Consider the following 25520-nt stretch of genomic DNA (forward strand, 5'->3'; position numbering starts at 1 on the left):
AAAAATAAGAGAGCTATCAGGACTCATCACTGTGCCAAAAATCAGTCTTAAATCTGAAAAGATAGGCCCTGTGATCTCTCGTTTAAAACACCCATATCCACAAACTTAAAACAATCCACAAACCATTGAGACAAACCTTTTATTGTCCCTACTTGGGCAGAGAAACGGGAAAAATGGGAAATAGACGACTACGTTGCAGTTTTTAAAAGCCTGAATCAACAGCATCCCCTAGTGGTGATTCAAACACCACATGCAAAACCGAATTAAAAAATAAAAAAAAGCTGTTGCTTTTTCTTTGAAGGAAACATATAAAATCCACTCTGGCTCTAAAAGCATCTATTGGGCATTTCAAAGAGTAGAATTTATTTCAAATTTATTTTCAATTTATTTCTTATTTCAAAGAAATTGCAAGCTATTTTTTATTTTTATACAAATATTTTTCTTTTTTAAAAAACTTTCACTCCCTATTAACACCTGATGCCTAAATATAAATTAACTACAGCAACTGATTGTTACATTCATAATCTTAAAATTCCACAAATTTAAACATGAATATTAATTTACCATTAGGTCCTGTACTACTCTTCTACATTCTGTACTGTGTATACTGTCAATTTAATTACCTGAGCATCTCTAACATCTTGAATGGATGTTTCCTCTTCAATTTTTAAAGGGCAGAGTGCCTTGTGAACTTATTTGGAAGCTTTAGAGTTTTCACCTCATGTATGCATCTTTGCACGTGACCACATATTACTATAGTTAAACACTTCATTTTATCTAAGAGAAAATATTATCATTGTTCTATAATCTATTTATTTTCTTTTTAATTTTTTTTAATACTCTAAATTATCATCTATTTTTAATATTTCTTCTGGGGAAAGCGAATTAAAAGACTGCAAAACCAGTTATACTTCACTTATACTTCACTGACTTGTGATGGAGATGTCCTCCAGCTGACTCTGACAGAAACCAATAAGCCTTTAACAGTGCAATACAGCATCGTACGGGCCCAGCAATTCACACCTCTAGCAACAGCGCAATAGAGACAAACAATACTCAGGCAGACAGAGTTGTTTTCAAATCTTCTCTAGTTATATGGAGCTTTGTGGCTATCACCACACCACTCCTTGTTCTGGTATGCATAACAATTCCAGCCCTCAGGCCAGCCCTGTCTGCCTGCCTACAGGGCAAGGCAGACAACAAAAATTAATTAATATTTCTAGGGAAATTTGCTGGAACTACTGAGAAGATAAAGGGATCCCAGGGACACTGGAAACAAATTGTTTGGCAAAAGATTGAGCTTCATGGGAGACATAAATGGACACAAGAGAAAGAACTGCTTATGGACTCACGCACTGAAAGAGACGTGACAGAACTGTATTATACAAATATTAAAACGTATGCATATTTGAATAGTCAACATGTATTTTAGTGACTTAAAGCTTTTGGAGAATGTCTCATTTACTTGAATTACCTAATACAAGAAAACATAAAGAAGAACAATAAAGTACATTATAGAATCATAGAATCAACTAGGTTGGAAAAGACCTCTGAGATCATTGAGTCCATCTATGACCAAACACCATCATGTCAACTAGATCATGGCACTAAGTGCCACATCCAATCTTTTCTTAAACACCTCCAGGGACTGTGACTCCACCACGTCCCTGGGCAGCCCATTCCAATGCTTAATCACTCTTTCTGTGAAGAAATTCTTCCTAACGTCCAACCTAAACCTCCTCTGGTGCAGCTAAAGACTGTGTCCTCGTCTTATTTCTCATTGCCTGGGAGAAGAGAATGACCCCCACCTGGCTACAACCTCCTTTCAGGCAGTTGTAGAGAGTGATGAGGTCTCTCCTGAACCTCCTCTTCTCCAGGCTAAACAACCCCAGCTCCCTCAGCCTCTCCTCATAGGATATGTGCTCCAGACCCTTCACCAGCCTTGATGCCCTTCTTTGGACTCACTCCAGCACCTCAATATTCTTCCTGAACTGAGGGGCCCAGAACTGGACACAGCACTCCAGGTGTGGCCTCACCAGTGCTGAGTACAGGGGCAGAATCACTTCCCTGGTCCTGTTGGCCACACTGTTCCTGATACAGGCCAGGATGCCATTGGCCTTCTTGGCCACCTGGGTACACTGCTGGCTCATGTTCAGTTGGCTGTCAATCAGTGCCCTCAAGTCCCTTTTTGCCTGGCAGCCACCCATCGACTCTGTCCCCAACCTGTACTGCTCCATGTGGTTGTTGTGGCCAAAGTGCAGGACCTGGCACTTGGCCTTGTTGAATCTCATATCATTTAATGGCCAGGGGCATCAATCTCTAAAGAGAGAATTTTATCATGCATATCACAAATAAGCTTCACAATGAAGACAAAATCATAACTAAACATGAAAAATAAAACTGTGGAAAGCTAGCTGCAAAAGAGATGGAAGAATGGAAGATTTAGGACATGAACTATGACATACAAAAGGGCAAATTAGTCTACTGAGCCTAGTATTAAATCAGATAGTAGATAACTTTAAAAAACTCTATTTTCATAGGTAAATATCTTTTTTTTTTTCAATCCAAACTGCTTTCCACAGCATCTGCCTCATTACTGTACATTTGTACCTTAACTGGCTGGCAGAGCTGTTCCCGATTACAGACCATCTTCCTCTTGTTGTCATCGCTTTATCACTACATTCTGATTTCCAACCTCGGGGAGTGGGACTTCCCCACTTACCTCCAGAGCTCTCTTGTAGTCACCCAAATGAAATGCACAGTATCCAATCCAAAGGTTGGCATCGTCCTCCTGCTCACCCACTTGCTGCTTAAACTTTGTAGAAAATAAAGAATGTAAGAATTTTGGCAGCTGCCACACAGTTTCTACAGCCCCACAGATAACCAAAGCAATATCAGGCTATCATATATCGCAGATGCTTTGACAGCTGTGGATGCTACTTGGGTGCAGCTGCTTTCACATTTCTGAGGGCAGCAGCTGGCAGCCCTCTCAGGCCAAACCAGGCTCTGCGAAGCGAGGGGCCGCAGCTGCCGCGGCAGGGCCCGGAGGGGGCGGGAGGAGGCGAGGGGGACGCGAGGGGGACGCGAGGCAGGGGAAGGGCTCCCCTCGACCCGCAGCCCTGCGGGCATCGGCCTGGCAACGACGGTACCGCTCGGAGACCGTCACCTCCAGCAAGGCGATCGCGCCGGTAAAGTCCCTCTGGGCCAGGAGTTCTTCCAGCTGCGGCACCTCCTTCCCTTTCTTTCTTCGCCTGTCTCCCGGCGGCGGGGTACCCCCCACGGCCGGCTTGGCACGGGAGAGCATCTGGGCAAAGAGAAAAGCGGAGCCGCGTCAGAGCGAGCCCTCGCTCGGCGGCGCTCCCCGTTCCCCGCCCCTCGCCGCCACCCTCCGCCTCCCGCCCCGCACCATCCCGCCGCCCCGCCGCCCCTCACCATCCTGCGGCCGGCCCGGACTCCGCGCTCCCACGGCGGCGGCGTTGCCGTGGTAACGGCGGGGCGGCGGAAGGCGGCGGCGAACAGGCGCCGGCTGCCGACCGGGTCCGCCCCCAGGGTTCCGCCTGCGCTGCGGCGGGCGGCCGTCCCGCAGCGGCCACGGGACTGAGGGGCGGCCCCTCGGTCAGAACCGCGCTGGTTCCTCCCTAGAATTCCCAAGCTCTTCCTCTCCCTGCCTTTGGTCCTTCTCTTGAACATCCGGGTCCCGCATTTGTGTCACAAGAGCCCCATGCAACGCTACGGGCTTGGGGCAGAGTGGCTGGAAAGCCATTGGAGGTGTAGATCGGTTATCAGGAAAAAAAATCTTCACTGAAAGGATTGGTCAAACATTGGAACAAGTTCTCCAGGGCAGTGGTGGAATCACCATCCCTGGAGTGTTCAAAAGACGTGTAGATGTGGCGCTTAGGGACACGGGTAACTGATGGACCTGGCAGTGTTAGATTGATGGTTGTACTCAGTGACCTTAGAGGTCTTTTCCAACCTTAATGATTCTGTGATTGAAATTACAGGAGGACCAATACTTTAAACTACTGCTGACAACTCAACTAACTATAAAACACATGTCCACGGGCAAGACTAATGAGGTATCTATTTCTACCATTTTCCTTCCTTGAGAAGAAAATCTTTCTCACTTTACCAGAAAAAAAATAAAAGCAGCTAAAGTAGCTCCTTTATGTTTGTATGAATAGATATGTCTTGTCATAGTGCAATCATCTGGAACCAGCAATAAAGAACTGTGTGCTGCTGCTTCAGAGTGTGGGTTCCATATTCACTGTTTCACAATCACTTAAACTTGACTCGACCCAGGAATGATGCACCCAGCTTGGAACAGTCTCCAAGAGGTTACTCTGCGACCAGGAGCCACTGGAGCACAACACCACCATGGCGGTGCCCCTTGTTCATATTATGTGCTTTCATACCACAGGCCATGAAGAAGGAAGGCAAATAATCCACTCGCCCATAAAGGACTTCTCTGCAAGAAATTAGTTTTTAGTTAGTCAGTCAAAGTGATAAAGAATGTGTGCCAGTGATTTGGTCTCCTTTTAAAGCTCTTCTCTATTACGTAAGGTATTATTTCTGTCAGGAGAAAACAAGCAAGCAGACAGTACAATTAGGCAAGATTCTTTATTTTCTTTTTTTAAAGAAAAAGTAACTGAAAATGTAATCTCACTACATCACTTTCTTCCATATTTTTTTTAAATATACATTCTTTCACAAGATCCTGCTGTTCTAAGAATCAACAGCTAAAATATTAAATCAAATGGAAGAAAGCTCTCAGCTGCTCCACTGGTTTCTCCTATTTCCCAGTGGCTCCTGAATTTGTATGTAGTTGATCCAAAGTTGGGGAATGCATGAGAACTAACAGATGTGCAGTGCCAGTGGGTTAGCTGTGGGCACAAGAAGGACACTTTCAATAGAGATAAAAAGTGATAGCAGTATGAAGTTGATCAAAATATTTTTAGCATGTCTGGTGTAGAAATTATTATTAAAATGCAGAACAAACTAGGTGGAGATGTTATAATCTTTTCCTTATATGAAACACTAAGACGACAATTAATAAATTAAAGACATGTCAAGAAGTTTGGCCACTCTATTTTAATACTGGAAAATTGCTGCAGCTCTTACCTTCACCAGTGCCATTATTTTAAAGGCTGTGAGCTGTAAAATGATTAATGATCATGTTTATTTCCACACAGAATTGCTGGGAGAATGGGAATTGACTTACACTGATGGCAGCAAAAGGGAAATCATGCACCCATGACTAAACACCAAGATAAGCATCAGAGAGTGCAGTCAGCGTTTAAATAAAAAATCAGAGAGTGGAAAGTGAGGTCTAAGAAAAGGTGAGGAAGGAGGGGAAGGAAATAAAAAAAGGGAGAGAAAGGAAAATCAGGAAGTGGGACAAATTCATCATATAACCAAAACAAGAGGTTATGACGTGACCTTTACATCAGCAACAATCATGTGCTTGAATTTCAGTAATGTCTGGGTAAGATCATGTAAATTCAGTAATGATGCTTCACCATGTTCTGCATCTCGTACCTTTGAAAATGCATCTGACAACATCTCAAGATAAACGATATGTAAAAGTGGGAGCAATTAAATGCTCCCCTGCTAAAGGTACAAAGGCAATCCCTTGCAATGAGAAAATGGGGAATGATACCTTTAAAAGCAAAGAACTGGAAGAATACTTGCTTCTTTTTTTATGGCGTCAGCAACTTCTGAGGCTTATTCTACCCTGGATAGACCACCCATGATGAGAGAAGGTGAAATGCGTAAGTTGACAGATCATATGCACCTTTAATGCTTTTGTCTGATCTCTATTGCCCAGCTCAAGACAGCAAACAACACCCATGTCGGGTAAAGACCTCCAAATGGTGAAATAAAGATTCATATTTTTTATCTGTATTTTGGAAAGGGAGACTCTTTAGTTTTCACTGGTGTTTATGATTTTATGGATCTGTGGGAACTACACCTTCAGAATTTTTCTAATACTTCTAGCACCCAACCTGTCATAAAGATTCAGTCAAGTTAATAAAAGTAACATAAAAGCTGTCCTTGTGATTCCTTTCAGAATCACATTTAGGTAAGTTTTTAGAAGTTTATGTGTGTAGAATCAAGGGAGGAGTGGCAAGACAATCCACTGATTGCACAAGTCAGTGTCAGAACGGAAAATGCAATGCATGGTTAGCTGGATCCACACAAACTTATCCAAGGCAGAAAGCCACACCACTGCAAGTGCTACATCCCAGAGAATGCAGTTGTACTGGTTCAGGATGCGTGCTGATATATTTGCACAGTATTCCACTGCCATCTGGTTTTACAAGATCACGTGTGCACTAGCTAGAAGATCTCATAACTCCATCCCATCACATAGTATAAACATGTATTGTGTTTAATAAAGAGAGTTTAAGGAAACTGAAGTATATGTCCAATACATAAATTATTACACACTCAAGCCATTTACCTCTGTAAGGAAAAATAGAAAAAATGTTTGCACGTTACAGGTAGCTTATTTTTGTCATTTGACAGAGCTATATCCTGCTGAGTCTAGAACAGAGGCAAACCCTTATGCTGAAAAGAAAAATATGTCTTGTCCCTCTGGATACCAAGTCCTTTAGAGAAAGAAAATAGTAGTTAAGAGGAAAGACTTCTTACTATTTATTTTGGTAGAAGTTAGGTGGATGAATAATATTCACATCACAATGTGTATGTGTTGGGAAAGGGTTAAAAGGAAGAAGACTTTCTTAATTGAGCTAGATATTGATGACACATCACATATTTAGCTTCATCTTCTGATATGTGCCAGCATAGATCAATGGGAGGATGGGGCCACCGCCCAAGCTCCTGGGAGTATGTTGCAATTCCAATTACAACTTTTCTTATCCTTGTCTGTAGTTTTACTTTTACTAGATTGGTAACTTCTAATGAGAACAGTCAGTGCTTTGCAGTGTAATTTTATTGTAATCTGTGTCAGCAACTGAACTGTGGCAGCTAATTATGGCAGCAACCTAAACTCTCAATAACGCATGGGAATGGCAATATTATCAGGATCAGGCTGTACTATCAGGATCATGCATCACATGACCAACACGTTTGTAAGACGGTTTACAGGCTTGTTGCTAATCAGTAGATGGTTCCGGTCCCAGAGGATAATGCTTGGAAAATATTTCTTTATATTCTTGTGTAGTAAACGAGAGAAAAAAAGATCAGTTCTGAAAAATCAACATAGCTGCTATGCAGCTGCTATGCACGTATACTATATCCATGTATACAGCTGCTATATATGTATATTATACAGCTACATTCATAATAATTTACATTACTGTCTTCTAAATCTGGATAGTAGAAGTATTGTAAAAATATTTTAAAAGACAGAAAAACATTATTTCATGTCCTCAATCTTCTCTCTAATACTGAAAATTAAAGAAGACATTTTTATACTCTCCAGTTAGTTAGGATATTTGTACCAACTACTACAAGTAGCAGGTTGACTGACTGGGGACATCTTATACCTTCACCTAATTCTTTGGCTCCTCTGAGATTTCTGGAATTTTCATTCCATATCTTCCATCTTCTTTTCTATGAGTGGTCAAGTGGAAATAATGAATTGTAGTTAAGTACAAAATAGATCAGGTTGCATGCCAGTAAAAAGATCCTAAAAATGAATGTGGTAGAAGACAATGCATCATACAGTTGCAATTTTACAATATGAGCTGTATAGGCAAAGGAACTCTGTGGTGCCCAGGTTGGTCTATCATTCCCATTTTTGAGGACTTTCAGACTCAGCACAAAAAAGAAGAAGCCATTGAAATGAGGAAAGCCCTGTCACATGCACCTTTAAAAAAGAACTGGAAAATGTTCTGTAAAGCACTATCTTACACAGGCCGAAAGACTTAGAGGAACAAATCTTTGGAATTTTTTACTGTTTTTTTCTGCGTCTGAGTGTCAGAGTTTTAGATCAGGAAGTCAGTGCTGATTACCAGTTTCAAATAATATCTGGTTGTTTATTATCCAATAAAACAGAAAGCAGAACAAACACAGTGCTTTAAAGTGCTGTAGAACTAGACACTAAAAGTCACTTTTCACTAAAACCAGTGATGCAGTTCTCTGGTGGGTTGAGTTGGTATTTCTAATCTAACTCAGATTGTAACACCCACAGAGAACTATTAAGTGTTTTGTACCTATGCAATATATGCACAAGTAATTGATGGTGAGGGACTGAATTTTGTCTTCAGACAAATAAATACAGGGCCTGCCTATCTGAATTTTAATCATCCCTGTGCTTTTGAAGGCAAAATAAGTGATAAACTACAGGTTTGTATTCACTGATTTAAGGGGAGACCTCCATCAACTGTTGGAGCTGTTGAACTCAATCTGTTCGTTATGATGTTCATTTAAGATCTGACTTTTTGGATAGACACTTGCACAGACAGTGAAAATATGTAATGTTTGGATCTTTTTTCCCTTTCTGACAAGATAATAACAGTAGCTGATACCTAGAAACCACAGATAGAAAGAATGCACTGGGGATGTCAGATGCAGTTTCTTAGCACCTTATTTATTAGAAGACGATGAAACCCTGACACTTTTAAGAGAGAAAAAGTAGTTCTAGAAGATGTGCTTTAAGGATGATTTTGGGATAAACTTTGTGGGTCGTCAGGAGAAGTTACCTTAGGCAGGATATTGGTGGTGTTTGAATCTCTTGCTCTGCTTCTCCATGTCATCACATTCTTTCAGGAGAAGGCAGAGTTATTTGCACGTGCCTTCAGGATGCTCCCATTACCTGTAGTTCTGTTGTAAGCCAGGATTTCTAGTTAAAGCTGCTGTTGCCTGTAGGAGTCAAAAAGCTTCCCCCTCCCCCCCCCCCCAACACGTATTTTGACTTATGGGTTCCTGAACTGTATCCTTCACTGACTAATCTTTGAAGTGTGAGAGCTGGCTCACAGTCGGAGAAAAGTTACTGAGATAGTGGAGGCAGTGCCCTGGAGAGATGTGGAAAATAGTTTTGAGTATCTGTCTGGTTTGTATCACGGGTAACCTCTTGGGTTTATAAATGGATAGATTGGACATTATAAAAGAATTAGAGGAAGTTGTCTGGGGTCCTTAGGGACCCCATAGTGTTCTGCAGACAGAACACCATGAATGGACTGGCATTGGTGTCTCATGTCTTCTACTCCTCAGGGACTAAACATCCCTCTGGCACAGAAAGCAAGAAACACAAACATACAGAAGCTTTTGTTTTACTTGTGGCAGGTCCATCAAATTTTGTGCTTTACACATCTGACTCATTCATTTACTTTTTCTTCTCTCCACCCTCACGATCATCTATAATATCAGTAACTCTTCTGTTTACTGTACAGTGCCACGGCTTTTCTTTGTCTCTCTTATCCCATGAAGCAGATGTTACTGATCAGTCTGCCAGGCAACTGTGTTTGATGTCCAAAGCCCCAAGGTACACGGGACAGTTCGGCAGGTTTCAGGGAGAGCTTGCTTCATCCCAGCTGCTACCTTGTGCCGCACCCCCTGCTGCTCCACGTCACTGGATGCTCAAGGCGTGCTCCCATCTTGGGACTTGGCATTGAGAGACTACGCACACCAGGAAATTAAGAAGTTGAGAAGTCAAAAATTAATTCATACCATGTTCTGTCTGGAGACTCCCTGTGGCACCGTGAAGGCATGGGGCAAGGAAGAGAGTAAAAAGAAATGCTGTGCTAAGGCTATGGTTGATTTCACCTTTTGTTTTTAAAGGACAGTTTTAAGCTGCTGTGAAAACCAAACAAATACATTAATAGATACAAAGGCAGGGAGACCTCAGCGCCATTACATACTCCCTGTGTGACCAGCAAGGTAAAATACTCAGTTCTAGTTGCATTATCCATGCTGTATGTTTCTCTCAGATAGGCTAAGAAGAGTATAAAAATGCAAATCATGCTCTGTTGAAGTTGATGACAAATCTTTTATTGACTTATATGGCCTAAGTTTCAAGGACTTCAGAAATACCTATAAAATAGGCCAGTGATGACATGTTCTCCACTAGAAAAGCTATATTCTATTCTCAATCTGTGGCTCTAGCCAGCCATACTAGTCCAGATGTTTACATGACAGACTGCTAATTTAGAATTACAGTATTACAAATTACAAATGCTAGATTAGATATGCTGAGGTGTTCAAGATCTACTTTTAAATGCTGGCTTATAGTCTTCTCTGGGTATAAGAAAGATTTGAGCAATAATAATTCAGTATCAAAATAGAATCACATAAAAAGATCTGTGCAAATATATTTGAAGTGCATTCACCACTTTTTAAATATAGGCTTTGAAAGAAATCATAAAATTGTTATTGTTGTTTTGGTTTTGGTCTTCTTTTCATTCTACCTACCTTTCCTGAGACCATTCTCAGGAAAACTACTCAGGAAAGCCGTACTTGGGAGCAACACTGTGGTGTCCTTTAATGTGTGCCTTTTAGTGATGCCATTTAAAATTTAGTTTGGTCACGCAGGCCTGAGATGCGACCTTCACCTTTGCCAATCCTTACCTGATGCAAGAGGTTCATCACATAAAGTATTAATATTTTGTCCCCTCATTTGAGGAGCCATCTGACAAGGTGGGAATGGGCAGTGAGACCCGTGCTGCATGGGAGCAACGTGTCTGGGGCAGACCTGGGGCAGTTTGGCATGCAGTGCTGGGAGAATGTGAGTGGACAAGCTTCGTGTTGAGTCTGTAAGTAGAAACGAAGGCTTTGGTCTGAAGGACTGCAAGTTGGACATTTTTGCCAACACGAAAAGTACTTCAATGTTATAAGCTAAAGGAACAAAATTGATAACTTATCACAGAAGAAAATATATGCTTGATTTACGAGCTCAGCCTGCAGAGATGGTGTGGCAATGTAATCAGAGATGTAGGACAAATGCAAATGTGAAGTAACTATCTGTTTTCCTCTAGGCTCTATTAGAGTTTATATTTTATTTCCATTTTAAAGAGTTGTCTTTACAGTCCATTTGTTCCCTCCCCTTTCTCATCTTATCCCTGTGGTGAAGAGTTAGTGCTCTTATCAGGCAAGGTTTCTGGTAATGTTTCAGTTTTATAGCCTCAGCCTTTCCATAAGCAAACATTCACAGCAACCTTTAGCCTCTCTCCTTTCCTGAGTTTTCCTGTTGCTAGTTTTTCACCTTGAAGTGCCACCTAGTACGCCGGAGGGGCGGGCATAGGTGAAGGCAGGGAAGGGGATAGGGAAGTGCCAGAGAGAAGGATCGTACAGCCTGTCTTTGAATCTATGGAGTGGAGGTCTCTTTCATTCTATCTCTGAACAAAACCACTGTAGAGTATCTGAAAGAGAGTTGGAAGAGAAAAAGAAATGAGAGGGAACACACAATGGGTCTAAACTGAGCAATATGAAGCAACGGATGTTGATTCTGGCCATTTGGCCTTTGTTTTCCTCGCTCCAGCTGCTGCAGCAAGTTGGTTCAAACCGGTGTAACAACAAGAATTATGTGATCAATGTGATGCTCATGAATTACTCGGACTTTCCATCAAGTACTGAAAGTTTGATATGTGCTGTGAATGGAGCCTTGAAATGGGTACAAAATGAATTCCAGACAACAGGTAAGGCAATGGGTGTTGGTTACCCCTCTCTTGCTATGGTTTCTTGTCACACCTGTGTCACACCATCTGACCTTCAGCAAGATGTTCCTCAGATAAGCTCCTTGCCTGTCTGCTCATCTTATAAAGATCTTACAGAAATAATGACCTCTCTCTGTTAAAATAGAAGTGCTCTACAGATGGGTAGAACCATATATGTTTTCATGGTGTTTTGGGAGAATCTTCCTGCATGCTTTTCTGGAGATGTTCAGCTAGATTTGGGAATATGGGAATTGCTGAACTGGATCGGACAAGACCAGTGATCAATCTAGTGCAGTAATTGGGATGCCCTTGCTTCCTCTCCTGACTAGATGAGTCTCTACTTTCTGAAAATAATTTTCCTCTTGATCCCATCTTTTGATCACATCATGACCCGAAGTGTGAGGAATCTGCAGTCCATGTGTTTTTCCTTCATTTAGAGTCATGATGCTTTTATTTATTTTGATAGATTACCTCTCCTTTCAATATCACCAATCTACTGTCACCCTCTAGAATATTATGGGGAAAAAGAGTTTTCAAAGAAATATTACTTCGCACAGAGCCTTAAAAAATGTCTCTAGTAACGGCCAAGACTAAAAGTACTTTGTACTGAAAGTATTAACACTCATAAGAAGTCACTCATCAGAAGTCAGCAGTCCACACCAGAGCAAATTTTTTGTGTGGTGGACTCACATCCACAGTAGTGGGGGTTAGGTCAGAGGTGGACTTTGTAGAAGCTTTCTGGTAGCAGATCGCCTAGTGTAAGACTGCTCAGACCTGTGTCAGAAGAAGTGGGATAATAGCATATTTGTTGTTTTCTGCAATTCATGACACTGTTTATTTTTATGTTTGCATCAGGAGAAAATGTTACAGTTGAGGCCATCTTCCACACCTTTACCTCATCACTCTATGTCTCACAAGGCTGTCGTACTAGCACCTGTGAAGGTGTGGAGCTCATCAAGACAATTTATGTGAGTAGGAGATTTCTTTTGTTCTGCCTGTGTGTACTCATGTATGTCTCTGTCTTTCCTTATTAACTTTTCATTCTCTTGTTCAGTTCCAAACAAATCTGACAGGGAAGTGAAGTTTTCAAAGAGAAGATGTTCCTGTATGTTTTGTGAAGGGAAGGAGGCAAATACTGGAGAGAGATTCTATGAATGCTTCCCAGAAACTGTCAGCTTTAGCTTCGGGCTCCTTTTCCTATGCTTAAGTTGTCCTCTTTTTTATATCTGCACAGCTCTTCGTGTGGACACATAGCCACAGCAATCCATTAAAAAACATCAAAACCCAAAAACCAACCAAAAAAAAAAAAACCCCAAAACCAACCCAAATGCTCAAACAGCCCAAGCAGAGCAAAAAGCTCAATTTCCAACTGGATCAGAGCCTGATCTGGTTCACTGTCAGTTTACACAATACACAAAAGAAAGAGCTGTGGTGAAGATGGGAACATGTGAGCAGAGAAATCATTAGGCTGGCACTGTTACCGATGAAATGGGTATGGAACTATGCCCAAAGGGCAAAGATGAAGTGCTTGCTTCTCACTGAGATCACAGAAGTCACGTGAGAGAAACTATGCGAATACCTTGGTGCACTTCAGGAAGCTGTTTCAGTGGATTTTCTCACCTTTGAGTGAAATTTTGTCAATCCCATGTGAATTCTCAAGTCTACTGATTGATGAGCACATAATATAGCCTTTGCTAAGAAATTGTCCCTCATGACTGTAGTGGGTTGACCCTGGCTAGATGCCAGGTACCCACTAAAGCCACTCTCTCTCTCCCTCTGCAACTGGACAGAGGAGAGAGAAAAAAACCAGCTAAGGATTCATGAATTGAGATAACAGCTGGGAGATGTCACTTACTGATTACCTTCACAGGCAAAACAGACTCAAAGTGGGGATATTACTTAAATTTATTACTAACAAGAGCCAAAGAATGAGAAATAAAAGTCTCAACACCTTCCTCCAATCCCTCCTTCCTTCCAGGTTCTCCCTCTTCCCCCCCAGCGGTGCAGGGGGACAAGGAATGGGGGTTATGGTCAGTTGTTGTTTCTGTCACTGCTCAGAGAGAGGAGTCCTTCCCCTGCTCCCATGGGGTCCCTCCCACGGGAGACAGTCCTTGATGGATCTCTCCAGTGTGAGTCCATCCCACAGGCAACAGTTCTTCCCAAACTGCTGTCCCGTGGGTCACTCCTCCATGGGGTGCAGTCCTTCATGAATGAGCTGTACCAATGTGGGTCCCCCACAGGGGCCACAAGTCCTACCCGGAAAAAACCTGCTCCAGCGTGGGCTTCCCTCTCCATGGGCTGCAGGTCTCCGGCAGGAGCCCGCTCCATCCTGGGCCTCCCACGGGGTCACAGCCTCCTTCATGCTGCTCCAGCATGGGCTCCTCCATGGGCTGCAGGTGGGTCTCTGCACCCCAGTGGTCCTCCATGGGCTGCAGGGGCACAGCTGCTCCCCCATGGTCTGCACCATGGGCCACAGGGGCCTCAGCTCCAGGGCCTGGAGCACCTCCTGTCCCTCTTTCTGCACTGACCTTGGTGTCTACATTGTTCTTCCCATGTTCTCACTCTGCTCTTCCCTGGCTGCAATTCTTTCTATGCAACAACCTTCTTTTCTTAAATATGTTATCACACAGGTGTTACTATCACTCCTAATTGGCTCGTCCTTGGCCAACAGGAGGAAGTCCGTCCTGGAGCCAGCTGGCATTGGCTCCACAGGAAAGGGGAAGCTTTTAGCAGCTTCTAACAGAAGCCACCCCTGAAGGCCTCCCCCTGCTACCAAAACCCAGCCACAGAAACCCACTACAATGACACACAAAAATACTAGTCAGGCCTTATTTGGTGGTCAGGAAAGGATTTTTTTTAATACTAGCTTTATATGCATGTAACTAATAATTTTTCTGATACACAGTACCTTGTAATTCCAGCCACCCTGTCTTCTGCAAATGCAAACACTGCTGGAGTGTGTAATTTCAAATGTGCAATTGTAACAACATTTCAATCCTAACTCACTGTCTGTCTCTTAATGAAGGTCATGCTCACAGGAACTATTTTGTCCTCTGCCTTTTTTTGGCTTTCTGTGATTTCTTCCTTCTCCACTCTTTTAAACTTCCTGTAGCTCCTTACCTACTCTTTTCTTGCTTTTTCTAGATATATTCTGTGACTACTCAAATCCTAAAATTGTCTTCATTTTCCCATCCTCCCCTCTCTTGCCAGTTCTCTGCACTGTCCCCATATGACCTTTTTATCCCTTGCAGGATTCTGGCACACTTGGCTGTGCTGTAATAGGACCCGCTTGCACTTATGCCACCTACCAAATGGTCTCGTAAGTACCACCTCTTTCCCCTAATATTGTGATGTTAAAGATATCAGTTGCTGAACAAAGTTGCTTTGTGAACAACAAACCTGCAGAGACATTGGGGTTTAGAATACATCAGACACCTCAAGGTCTACAGTCAAGGCAGTAAGACTCCTATGCATAGCCACTATGTTTGGTAGGGTGAAGAAAATCCCCTTCCAAAGCCCACTGATGAAATCCCAGTGATAGCAGGGAAACTTCTAATTCCAGACAGTAAATTGATCGATTGATTGATTGATGGAGTATTCAAAAGGTGTAGCTCCTTAGCAACTGCAGCAGATAGGGGATGTGAGCTTGAGGCATGTAGATATTGCAGTACTGCAGCAACAGGGCTCCTTCTGAGAGTGTTCAGTCATTGAGGGAGGCCTGAGTTTTATGTGCCAAGAGAAGATCCAGAAACCCCAACTATCTTCAGTAAAGATTGTTTAGATAGGGAGCAGACAGTTTCATCCAAACTCTTCTGCCTGAGGAAGCACTCCTGAAGAATTGTCTTAGATGTGAACATGTATAATTCTATTCTATATTATACCATACATTAATATGTTCATTCTCAGATATTAGCAAAAGTGTAAGCTAGAATCTGCAGACTTCTAGCATAAATAATTTTAAAACCTCCAGTCAGTTATGACATACAAATTCATAGGTTACCCAGGTGAATCACTTCCCTTTCTAAACTTTGGTAGCTTTTGGGTTTCACTGACAGAAACTGGGAGAATTGAGACACTTTTATCTCAAGATTTGTCTGCTTTTAGCTCTATACTTTTGAGTGGCATGACCAGAAGTGAATGCAATGTTACTGGGGAATGCATGCGATTGATTTATAGAAGAATCTAAAGCATAACTCATATATATAGAGCACCATGGTAGAATATTGTGCAGTATACCCCATTTTATTCACTGTGCCTCCTAACTTAATGTTTACTTTTCTATCTGCTGGATATGGAGATGCCCAGAATGAAGCCAAACTTTTTTCCTTGGACTCTGACACAGTTAAAAGTGTGAATAGCAGAAGTTTATGAAAAGCAATAAAGAACAGTAACTGTTGTGCTATAGCCTTGTGAATCAGAACAAGTGCCTTACTTTTATAGAATCATACAATGGTTTGGGTTGGAAGAGCCCTTCAAGCTCACCTGGTTCTAACTCCTCTGCCCTGGGCAAGGGCACATTCCACCAGACCAGGTTGCTCAGGGTCCCATCCAGCCTGTTTTTGAACACTTCTAAGAATGGGGCATCCACAACTTCTCTGGGCAGCCTGTTCCAGTGCCTCACCACCCTCACAGTAAAGAATTTCTTCCTAATGTCTAATCTAAACCTGACCTCTTTCAATTAAAAGCACTTTACAACAATTTAAGTGTGGGAAGGGTGCTGTGGGTAATGCACCCATGGGAAGTTGGGGTGGGAGTGTGCAGAGCCGATGTCGGCCCAGCTGCTGCCTGCACTTGGCCACTCTTCTAGGTTTCATGTTTGGGCTTATCAAATGGATATTAAACAACACAATGGAAACTGCAAGAGGTCTGTAAGTGCAGCAGCTGTGGGGATGTTGCAACAGAACAGTGGAAGTAACAAGAGTGGTTTGGGATTAGCCGGATTGTCTACCTCAAACTTCTTCACCATCTCTAATTCAGGAAATCATTGAGCATCCAGGAAAATTCCTTTATCTTTAAAAGCTTATTGTCTCTGTGTATAAAAACATCTTTGTTTAACAAATTCCTTGTCAGCAGAGGGTTGCCTTAGTTTTTTCTCCCTGACTGCTGCTGTTGTACACCTCCTAAAATATGCCATAGTGAAACTGAGGAATTTTTCCTTTGAGTTGTAGGAGTAAAGCTTTTTTGATGGAAAAAAGCTGCCACCCTGCAGCACTGTCTCAATAATGAGATTAAATCCATCCCATGTTAATGGCAGCCAGGGAGCAGAAGCAGATAGTTCCTTGAGCCTTTGGACTCCTGTCACAACCCTTGGGGCTGAAATGGTGCATGATACTCAAAAGGGCATGAATAATTGGAGGCAGTGAGAGAAGATGCCTGGACCAGTTCAACAGGGCTTTTTGATGCCAATAGAGACTTGAAATCTGCTTGTGTTTTTCAGGAGCATTCTGTTTCAGGTTCAAATTGCTGTTAAACTAATGCAGGGAACAAGAGGAGAGGGACTTGAGGATGGACATCAGGTGGTAGCTGCCTTGGTGCAACAGCAATCTGTTCAGACTTGTCCTCTTATTTCTTCCTTCAGACTTGACACAGTACTGAGCCTGCCTCTGATCTCTGTAGGGAGTTTTGGACTGTCCTGTGACTACAAAGAAAACCTAACCCGCCTTCTGACTCCAGCCAGGAAAGTGAACGGATTCTTCTATTATTTTTGGAGAGATTCTCAGCTGCCATTCAAAACCACGACCTGGGAATCTGTCTACATTTACAAGAGGACTGAAACCTCAGAGGCATGCTTCTGGTAAGATCTGGATCCACCTCTGAGCCAACTGTTGATAAATGCTGTCTCCACCCTTGGACATGGTTCTTATGAGCTGTTCTTTGAGCCCTACACTTTGGGAGGTGCCTTACAACTACCAAGGAATGAGAGAAGGAAAAGATGAATTATACCCTTTAGCTGAAGGTTTCAATCAGTCTATTTTAAATATTTGCAAGCCTTGGCTTTTCCTGTGGACAGCATTGCCCACATGTTCTCTCTGATGGAAATACCTGTTTATGGCCTCTTTGATATAAATAATGTGTCATGAGAGGCTCCTCCGTCATGTTCTTCATAGATGTCTTTTTAGGTCAGGGGTCTTACCAAGCTCTTAGAGTGTTTCTCCACATTAATGGCTTCAATCTGTGGGCACTATTGTTGCTCCAAAACATTTCCAGTGTTCAAACTATATCTTTCTTCAAACAAAATAACCCCAATGATTGCAGAATTTAGGCTATGCTCTCACCAGTTTGGAGCAAAGGAAACAGTTTTCACCTTGTGACCCAAAACATCAGCCTGTGTTTTTAATTCTCAAGAATGCTGGGATTTCTCCTTGTCTGAAAACAAAGGCTGGTTTTAGACAAATAGACTCTGTAATATACTGATATTTATAATTACTTTTCTATTAATGAGTCTTATTTAACTTTAAGCTCATTTTAGTGTTTCTATGCTCCTTTGAATTTTTTCCCAATTTTGAGATATAAAATGCTGATTAATTAAAAAAAGCATCTCATTTCTCCTATTAATTCTATAAATGTAGCTCAAAGGCAGCAAAGAGTTCATGGAAATAACTGTTACATATATTTCTAATTAATAACCTTAGGAACTTGCAGAATTTCAAGTAAAACTTATGACTGTATTGGCTTCAGAGTGATATAAGCATGTATTTATGGAATATTTTGGATACAGTATTTAAAATATTTTTTTCTGAATTAAGGGACCTAAAAACTGATTTCCAGTTCACTCTTTTGTAGGTATTTAGGGACTTTTATTGTTTCCTTCTTTCTTAGTATAGATAGCAACTTGATCACATGATGTAATTGCCATGATTACCTCTCTTTGATGTTTTGAAATATCAGTACACTTCACTTATCTCTTACTACAATCCCTATTCCTCTATGTTTGCAGCTATAATTGCCAGTGCACTACACACACTAGCTAAATCCCTTTAATCCTGCAGGTTTCATACTTTTCTTACCTTTCCAAGCATTTCTTACCTTGCTTTTATTAATAATTCTGTTCAGGACCTTCTTTATGACTTCAGAATTGTTCAAACTCCTATATTGTTGAATTAACAAAAAAAATTTAAAATTAATTTTGTAAATCTGCCCTTTTTTCATCCTAATTTAGTTGTAAAAATGCATGTCATTCTCCTTTAATAAAAACTGTGAACTTGAAGGGTTTTGAACTGTCTAATTTGAAAAGAACCCTTTTATCTAAAGCACAAGTTACACTACATGGGCTAATTTTTTTTCCCATATACGTATAAAAACAAGTGAATACTCAGTGATAGCAAAATCAGGTTATGTTTCAACTGTGCATATGTTCCTGTAAATTAATGGTTAATGATTATGTTCCTGGAAAAAAGAAAAGGAAGCAAAAGATATTTAGTAGTTCTTAGGACTGGGATTTCAGTGCTGGTTGATCAAAAGTTATGCAGTTTGAAAACACAGAGAGTTCTTTTAGTTTTCCCTTTGCAGTAACTTTATTTCAGACAGACTTTTTCTTCTCAGACACAACATGTTGAAGCAAGAATAGAATTTAGGAGTTGACTGTTTTTCCTTAATCTTTTAGCAAGTTTTTACTCACTTTGTTGGTTTTTTTTGCTGTGCTTATTTTCCCCTTCAAGTTTTATCCGACTCTGTCTAGGCTTTTTTGTTGCTACTTTCCTTCCTTTGCTTCTCTCACAGTCAGGGTACATGTGTGCTTTTTATCTTTGTTCTTTCTGCAGCTCCTGTTTACTCAGTTGAACCTCCACACGTCTTCTAAGATTACCACTTCCTGGCTCTGCCTCCCTGTTAGTCTGACTTACTATAATTTCCCCATATCCCTTTTTTTCCTTAATTGTTAATGTCTTGTTACATCATTGTATTTTCCAAATCCATCCTTCATGTACAAGGCTGAAATACCTCTGGTTGACTTTCCAAGCACTTCTGCGTCTTTCATGCCATGTATTGATTTTCTTGCTTTTATTGCTGCAGAAAAGGTTTCATACCAGCTTATAAACACTCTTGTGTGCCATAAATCAGCCTATCTTGCGCTGTGGCTGATTTAGGAGAATGTGAGAAGTTAGCAATTTTCTGACAATATCTTTGCTCCCTTGTGTCAGGTACATGAATGCTTTAGATGCTGGAATCACAGAGTTCTCCGAAAAACTGAAGTTCAAGGATATTTTAAGGACTCCAGAGCAGCTGAAAAGAACTGTGAAAAATCCAAACCGGAAAAGCAATGGTAAGGGCTGACGGTGCACTGTCCTTGCAAGTAGGTTGCTTTTCCCAGGAAATCAAACCTACCCCTTAGTTAGGTTTTAGGAATAGCCTTTCACCAGACATGGTGGAAACACTGATATACCATTTCATATGGATGTAAACATAAAATGGCACAACATTCCTAGGTTCCTCTCTCCACCCCCATAAAATATGGGGGAATATCCTGGTTCCAGAGAGCTTCTGGGGTGAATTATCCCATGTAGGCACAAGCTCCTTTTTGTGAAAGATTCAGAAATCCAGGAATCACAGGTTCACCTAAGAAGGGTTTTAAATACTAGAAGAATATAGATACTATAAGCTCTCTATCATTCATGTGTTTGCAGCCCTGGTACATATATGGGCCTCATTTTGCCATCAAGGGGCACTTATTCTGGAAATGACTGATCTAAACTAGAAAAACAGATCAATAAATACCTCATCTTCTCTTAAGACTGAACACTGGCATCAGCAGGCCAAATGAGTGTGAGAGTAAGCAAGCTAATGAAACCATTACTTGAATGCCATTTAACCTAGAATGTTCATATCAGTAGTCCATATTGCATCAGAACTAATGCTTACTTCAGTGAGATAATAGTAATGCTCTGGTGCAGTCAGACAGAAAATGTTGTAGGTGTTGAGGTGCCTTTTACTACTTACTGTCAAATATCCTGGTCTTACTGCAGAGAGGCTGTAGCTCTGTGCCTGCATCCCAGCACAGCACAGGACAGATTATGTGCCCTAGCCCAGAACTGCTCTACTGCCTGCTACTCAAACATGGGGGAGCAGGCAAATATCCTCTCCTTGTCTGTACCTCTCACCAATCTGTTTCCATTTTTTCCCAATCTGTAGTGATCATCATGTGTGGCTCTCCAGAGGATGTCAGGACAGACCTAGAGACGGAGAAAGTGGATAATGACATTGTTATCATACTGATAGATCTCTTCAAGTAAAGTATCACCTTTGCTTTTCCTCTTTTCTCTGCAGTTTGCTGATGGATACAGATAACGGAAATAGTCTGAGTGGAACTGTTTTGTTGAAGAAATGCTCTTTCACAAATTGTGCTTTATTGCCATATTTCCTCAGGTCTTGGCATTTATCTAAGCTGCTTAGTATTTAATTCATGGCACATCCTCTACAACATCCCCTGTATTTCATGGAATATTTTTCTAAGGCAGTGACAGAGCAGGTTGGGGTAGTTCCTCAGTGTAGGAAGCCACGAGAGAAGCAGAGTCCAAAGTCAGAATGGTGATAAGCTGTTTATATGAGAAATTGTACGTTTTTCATATACTCTGCCCAACCAGACAACTGTGAAAATATGATTTACAGATTTTTCTAGGCTCCATTTGTTCAATTTTTAAATTATTTAAAAGACAGTTTTTCCACTTTATAACTCTTGCACTTTATAACCATCTCTTCAGCATCTTTATAAGTACATAAATCTAACTTTTCAGAGAAGTTTCTTAGTATACAACCTAAGTTTTCTGTTGTTGTTCCTCTTTGCATTGCTACAGAAATCTTTGTAGACGAGGACTGACATAAACTGGCCTTATCAATGGTAGCCTCAAAAGCTTTGGCTGTATATGAGAACGAAGAGCTGATCTTTGGCCCTAAGCCTAAGTGACACAGCACAGCTCATATCTGTATAGCTATGTGTAGCTGTCCAAACTGGGTGTTTTGGATATGCCTCCAGTTGCCATAGCAAATCACACTCTGGGAGAAAGTTAATTGGCCCAGACCAAAAACATGCCTGGGACTGTGCTGGCAGTGTAATGGATGGATGATATCAAGGTAACTGTATGTGCCCACGTCTTGATTTTAATTATTTCACTGTTGGTGTAGCAAAAAGAATCCATGAACCTCTAGGGCCTGTGGGACTTCCCAGCTCTCATGTCTAAAGCTGACCTTGACAAGTCAGGGCTGAGGAACTTTGGATTAATGACTTCAGATACTTAACCTTTGGGTCCAAACTGGATCCTGTGGTTCAGGTTCTAATAGAATCTTCTCTGTCCTGTACACTTTGAGGTTCACCATATATGTTTTAGGCATTCCACCATTTTATCCAGGCTCTAGGAATCCCCACTTGCTTTTTTTGAGTCAACTGGCCACAATTCCTGTTTCTTTGCAAATGCACAATAGGGACTCTGTATGTGGGTGCTTTAACTTACTGGTGTTGCATATATAATTGTTGCATTAGGTAAGGGAGATTAGGGGCTTCTCTGCTGTGATATGCATCTTTCTGATGCTACCCAGCCACCTCAGCCTGTTTTATATGCTGCCCTCCTTAAACTTGCTACATACTCTTGATTTTGCTGAGTATCTCAAATCATGTTATTTTTCTTAAAACAGACAAAATACAGGCATGTGCTGGATGAATACTCAAGCTGTAGATGAGAGAGTAGGCAAAGTCCTGTGCTTCTCCAGGAGTGTCATCCCTCTGACAGTGACAGGTTTACATTTTCTTCAGTTTTGAGCCATCTAGCAGCCAGCACATAAACATAGTCTTTAAGCTGCCCTCGGGAAAGGTGGGATGCTGTAGGATTATCCAGCCTAGTGGAGTCTAATGAAGTGTCCTTTTCAGCTGGCTAGTTTAGTCCAAGCCTGGATGAAAAACACTTTGAAATTCTTTAGGGTGAAAAGTACAATGTAAAAGTCAGAAGGTTCACAGAAAGGCAAGGATGGGGCTCTGGAGTCAAAATCCCGTTAGATGACCATGGAGCAAAGCCTGTGGTCTCCAAAAAGTCTTAATACAGTATTGACTGAAAAAATAAAAGGATGATCAAACATGAATAATGAGAGAAGGCTCATACAATTATCTTCTTTTTATGGATCTAGCTATAGCAATTGCCAGTTGCTGCCATGTGACACTAACATCTATTGCTAAATTCCTCCTTAATATGTGAGTCCAGTGGTGGCCAGTTTGTGAAGCACTTCCAGATGGCAGCTCAAGGTGATGAAACCAAAGATGCCTGAAAGCTACATCTTCTGCTTGCTCTAGCATAGTTTTCAAGTTCACACAGTTTCCTCTGATTTTCCTATCTCACTGAATTAAACAAATAAATCAATAAGCTGCTCTCTGCACTTCTCTGATTGTTTCATGCCCTCCTGTTAAATGCTTTTAGTGCAAATCTGCTGTGCTCAGTTCTAGCAGAAAATATCAGAATTAGAGGAACATGCAAAAGAGTGCAAAAGAGGTCAGAAACAGGCATAGTAATATGAAGAAACTATGATTGCAGTATTGTGGATTCCAAGAAGAGATTAAGTTTTAATATATATAAATTCTGCTTGAAAAAAAAGAGGAAATAAACAGGGCAGAAACCAAACAGTTACAATAATAACAATAATTCGCTGCAACCCTTGAGTGTTAGATCGCCAGATCTCTTTAATATTACCTTTTAATATATTTAAGCACAAAAGCTGGCATCAGGGAATAAGCAATATAAAGAGTTGTATGCATGATGAAATTTTATTTTTAGAATTACTGTTTTAACCTGTTAAATAACAGTGCCATTGGGAAGAGGTGAGTGATTCTGTCGTGGATACCACTGGCCCTGTTGTTGAGTGTTCATGGTGTTCTTGTGCTTTGCTTTGCAGTAACTCGTACTTCAGGAAGAACAGCTCAGCTGACTACATGCAGAATGTACTTGTCCTGACTCTGTCACCAGCTAATTACAGCAACAATACTGTAATTAGAGACTACACAGAGTGTGAAGACAACACCCGGGTAACTACACTATTTTATATCTGATTATTGCATTCAGTTCATTCATGTTCATGCACTAGGAAATGAAACCTAAAAATCCTCTGTCATATTTCCATGCTGGTATTTTCTTACAGTATCGCAGGATGACATTTTGTCCTGATGTTATGATGTAAAAGTATAGTATTATAAGGCAAACATGCAGGCTGTCATATTCCTACTTTGTGAAATTCAACTCAAGCTTTTAATTTGGTCTTCAAGTGTCATATTCACAGGGCATGAGGGAGACTTATAGGTACATGGCTTTCCGACTCCACTTCTGAGTGACTGACAATCTTACAGGCATCACTTAAGAAAGTTCTATATATGTAATTGAGATGTGAGCATTGAAAGTTCAGAACTAGTAACTGTTCACTGATTTTTTTGTGCAGATATGTCTAAGAGGTGACAACCATTGCAGTTTCTGTCCAGGGGCTTTCCAGACAAACTTCATAAACAAGAACCTTTTTTTTCTGTTGGAAATACGTATTTTTTTTTAATTTCCAGAAAAGCAGAAACTGTGGAAATGCTGTATCTGCTTAGTGAAACTGATACTCCTGCCATCTGCCTAGGAACCAGGCCCTTCATGTAGAGTTCCTCCCAGGATTTGTGGCTTTGAGCTCCAGCTCTTCAGCAGGCAGCCTTAAGCTTCTGGCTGGATTTACATGGCTTCTAGATCCCCCAGCCTGGGCTCAATGCTTTTTGGGTGCCAGCTCTGTGGCAGGCTGCTGGAAATCTGGCACAGCTCCTTGCCCCTTAGCTGTGGCCATCTGGAAGCCCAGACATGCTGGCACTGCACCAAATTATCTGCACAGAAAGTCTAATCCAAAGCCAGGATCTTTGGGACACACTGAGCAGAGCAGACCTGTCAAGAACCTAGAGTGTAGGATTTCTTGAATCCTTTGCACCATGATCAGCATGCCAAAACTTTATGTTCATCTCTTGTAAGTTTTCATGACCTCCCTGTCTTTACACACCAAACATATATTATGTTTACCTTTATTTTTCCAAGTGAGAACACTGATGTGGCATTGGCCATCTACTCCCTCAGTTTCAGCAGATTCTTGTCTTCCATGCTGGAGCTTCTGCCAAACACAGACAACTAAAGTTATTGTAGCTTTAAGGCAGAATCATGAACTCTCAAACTGCTGTTTTTCTTTTTCCTTTGTTCTAGATGGAAGATGACTTTCTTGTTGGCTATTCTAATGCAATCTTGCTGTTTGGGCATACTCTCAAGAAATTTATTGTCTCCCAGAGCCCAGTGTCACCTCTCAGTTTAATCAATGAATTCCGAGATACCACTTTTGAAGGTAAAATAAGTGCAGTCCTGTGCAGGGTTCATTAAATTGATGAGGGGAAAGAAATTTGGGGTTAAACACTCCTAAGATAAGTAATTTCTACACTAAACAAGTCCAAGCCCTTCAATGAGTTTTTTCTTTTTATATAATTTTTACAAGGATGTTATCTTCAGTATTTGATGTTCAAAATTACTCGGAAGTCACTTAGCTGAGCTTTAATGAAGTAGTTTCAACCTTTTGCAGTTTACAAAGCCATGTAGGCCTGGGTACCTGCATGTGAGTGTAGGCCAGCTGGCAATGATTTGGCTCTTCTTAGTCAAGTTTCTTGTTCCTCTCACAGGTTGTCTAGCACCAGTGGGCTTTTATTTTGCAGGCCATGGGCTTAAAATCACAGAATTCAATCATTAGGAAAAGGCAGAGGGAAGACTTACACAAAGAAGTGACAACATTACCTCTCTGGGAGTATAGTCCCAGCTATTGCTTCACATCAGAGATCTGTACCTAAATGACGACTCAAAGTTTTTTGTTTATATCTCACCTACATTCAGCAAACACATGTGTAGAAGTTTCTCAAATTTTTCTAAGAGGGCCTAA

General features: G+C 41.2%; 2 protein-coding genes across 2 annotated transcripts in view; one reads left to right on the forward strand and one right to left on the reverse strand.

The window, feature by feature from the left end:
* The window catches only part of TTC26 (tetratricopeptide repeat domain 26), a 46168-nt gene extending 42478 nt beyond the window's left edge, over window positions 1-3690 (reverse strand). Inside the window, 5 exon segments of the mRNA XM_039391389.1 lie at window positions 2723-2815; window positions 3167-3304; window positions 3433-3443; window positions 3446-3563; window positions 3565-3690. Coding sequence (XP_039247323.1) covers window positions 2723-2815; window positions 3167-3304; window positions 3433-3443; window positions 3446-3563; window positions 3565-3690 — 486 coding nt within the window.
* Window positions 3691-11398: 7708 nt separating this feature from the next.
* GUCY2C (guanylate cyclase 2C) overlaps window positions 11399-25520 on the forward strand; it is a 45700-nt gene continuing 31578 nt past the window's right edge. Inside the window, exons 1-8 of the mRNA XM_027722587.2 lie at window positions 11399-11597; window positions 12471-12583; window positions 14867-14934; window positions 17194-17409; window positions 19754-19875; window positions 20742-20838; window positions 23484-23613; window positions 24803-24938. Of these exons, the coding sequence (XP_027578388.2) occupies window positions 11399-11597; window positions 12471-12583; window positions 14867-14934; window positions 17194-17409; window positions 19754-19875; window positions 20742-20838; window positions 23484-23613; window positions 24803-24938 (1081 nt within the window). The remainder of the gene's footprint in view (window positions 11598-12470; window positions 12584-14866; window positions 14935-17193; window positions 17410-19753; window positions 19876-20741; window positions 20839-23483; window positions 23614-24802; window positions 24939-25520) is intronic.

The sequence above is a fragment of the Pipra filicauda genome, unplaced genomic scaffold (genome assembly GCF_003945595.2).
Source record: "Pipra filicauda isolate LSUMZ 115617 unplaced genomic scaffold, ASM394559v2 scaffold95_size2449627_pilon, whole genome shotgun sequence".
Taxonomy (NCBI): domain Eukaryota; kingdom Metazoa; phylum Chordata; class Aves; order Passeriformes; family Pipridae; genus Pipra; species Pipra filicauda.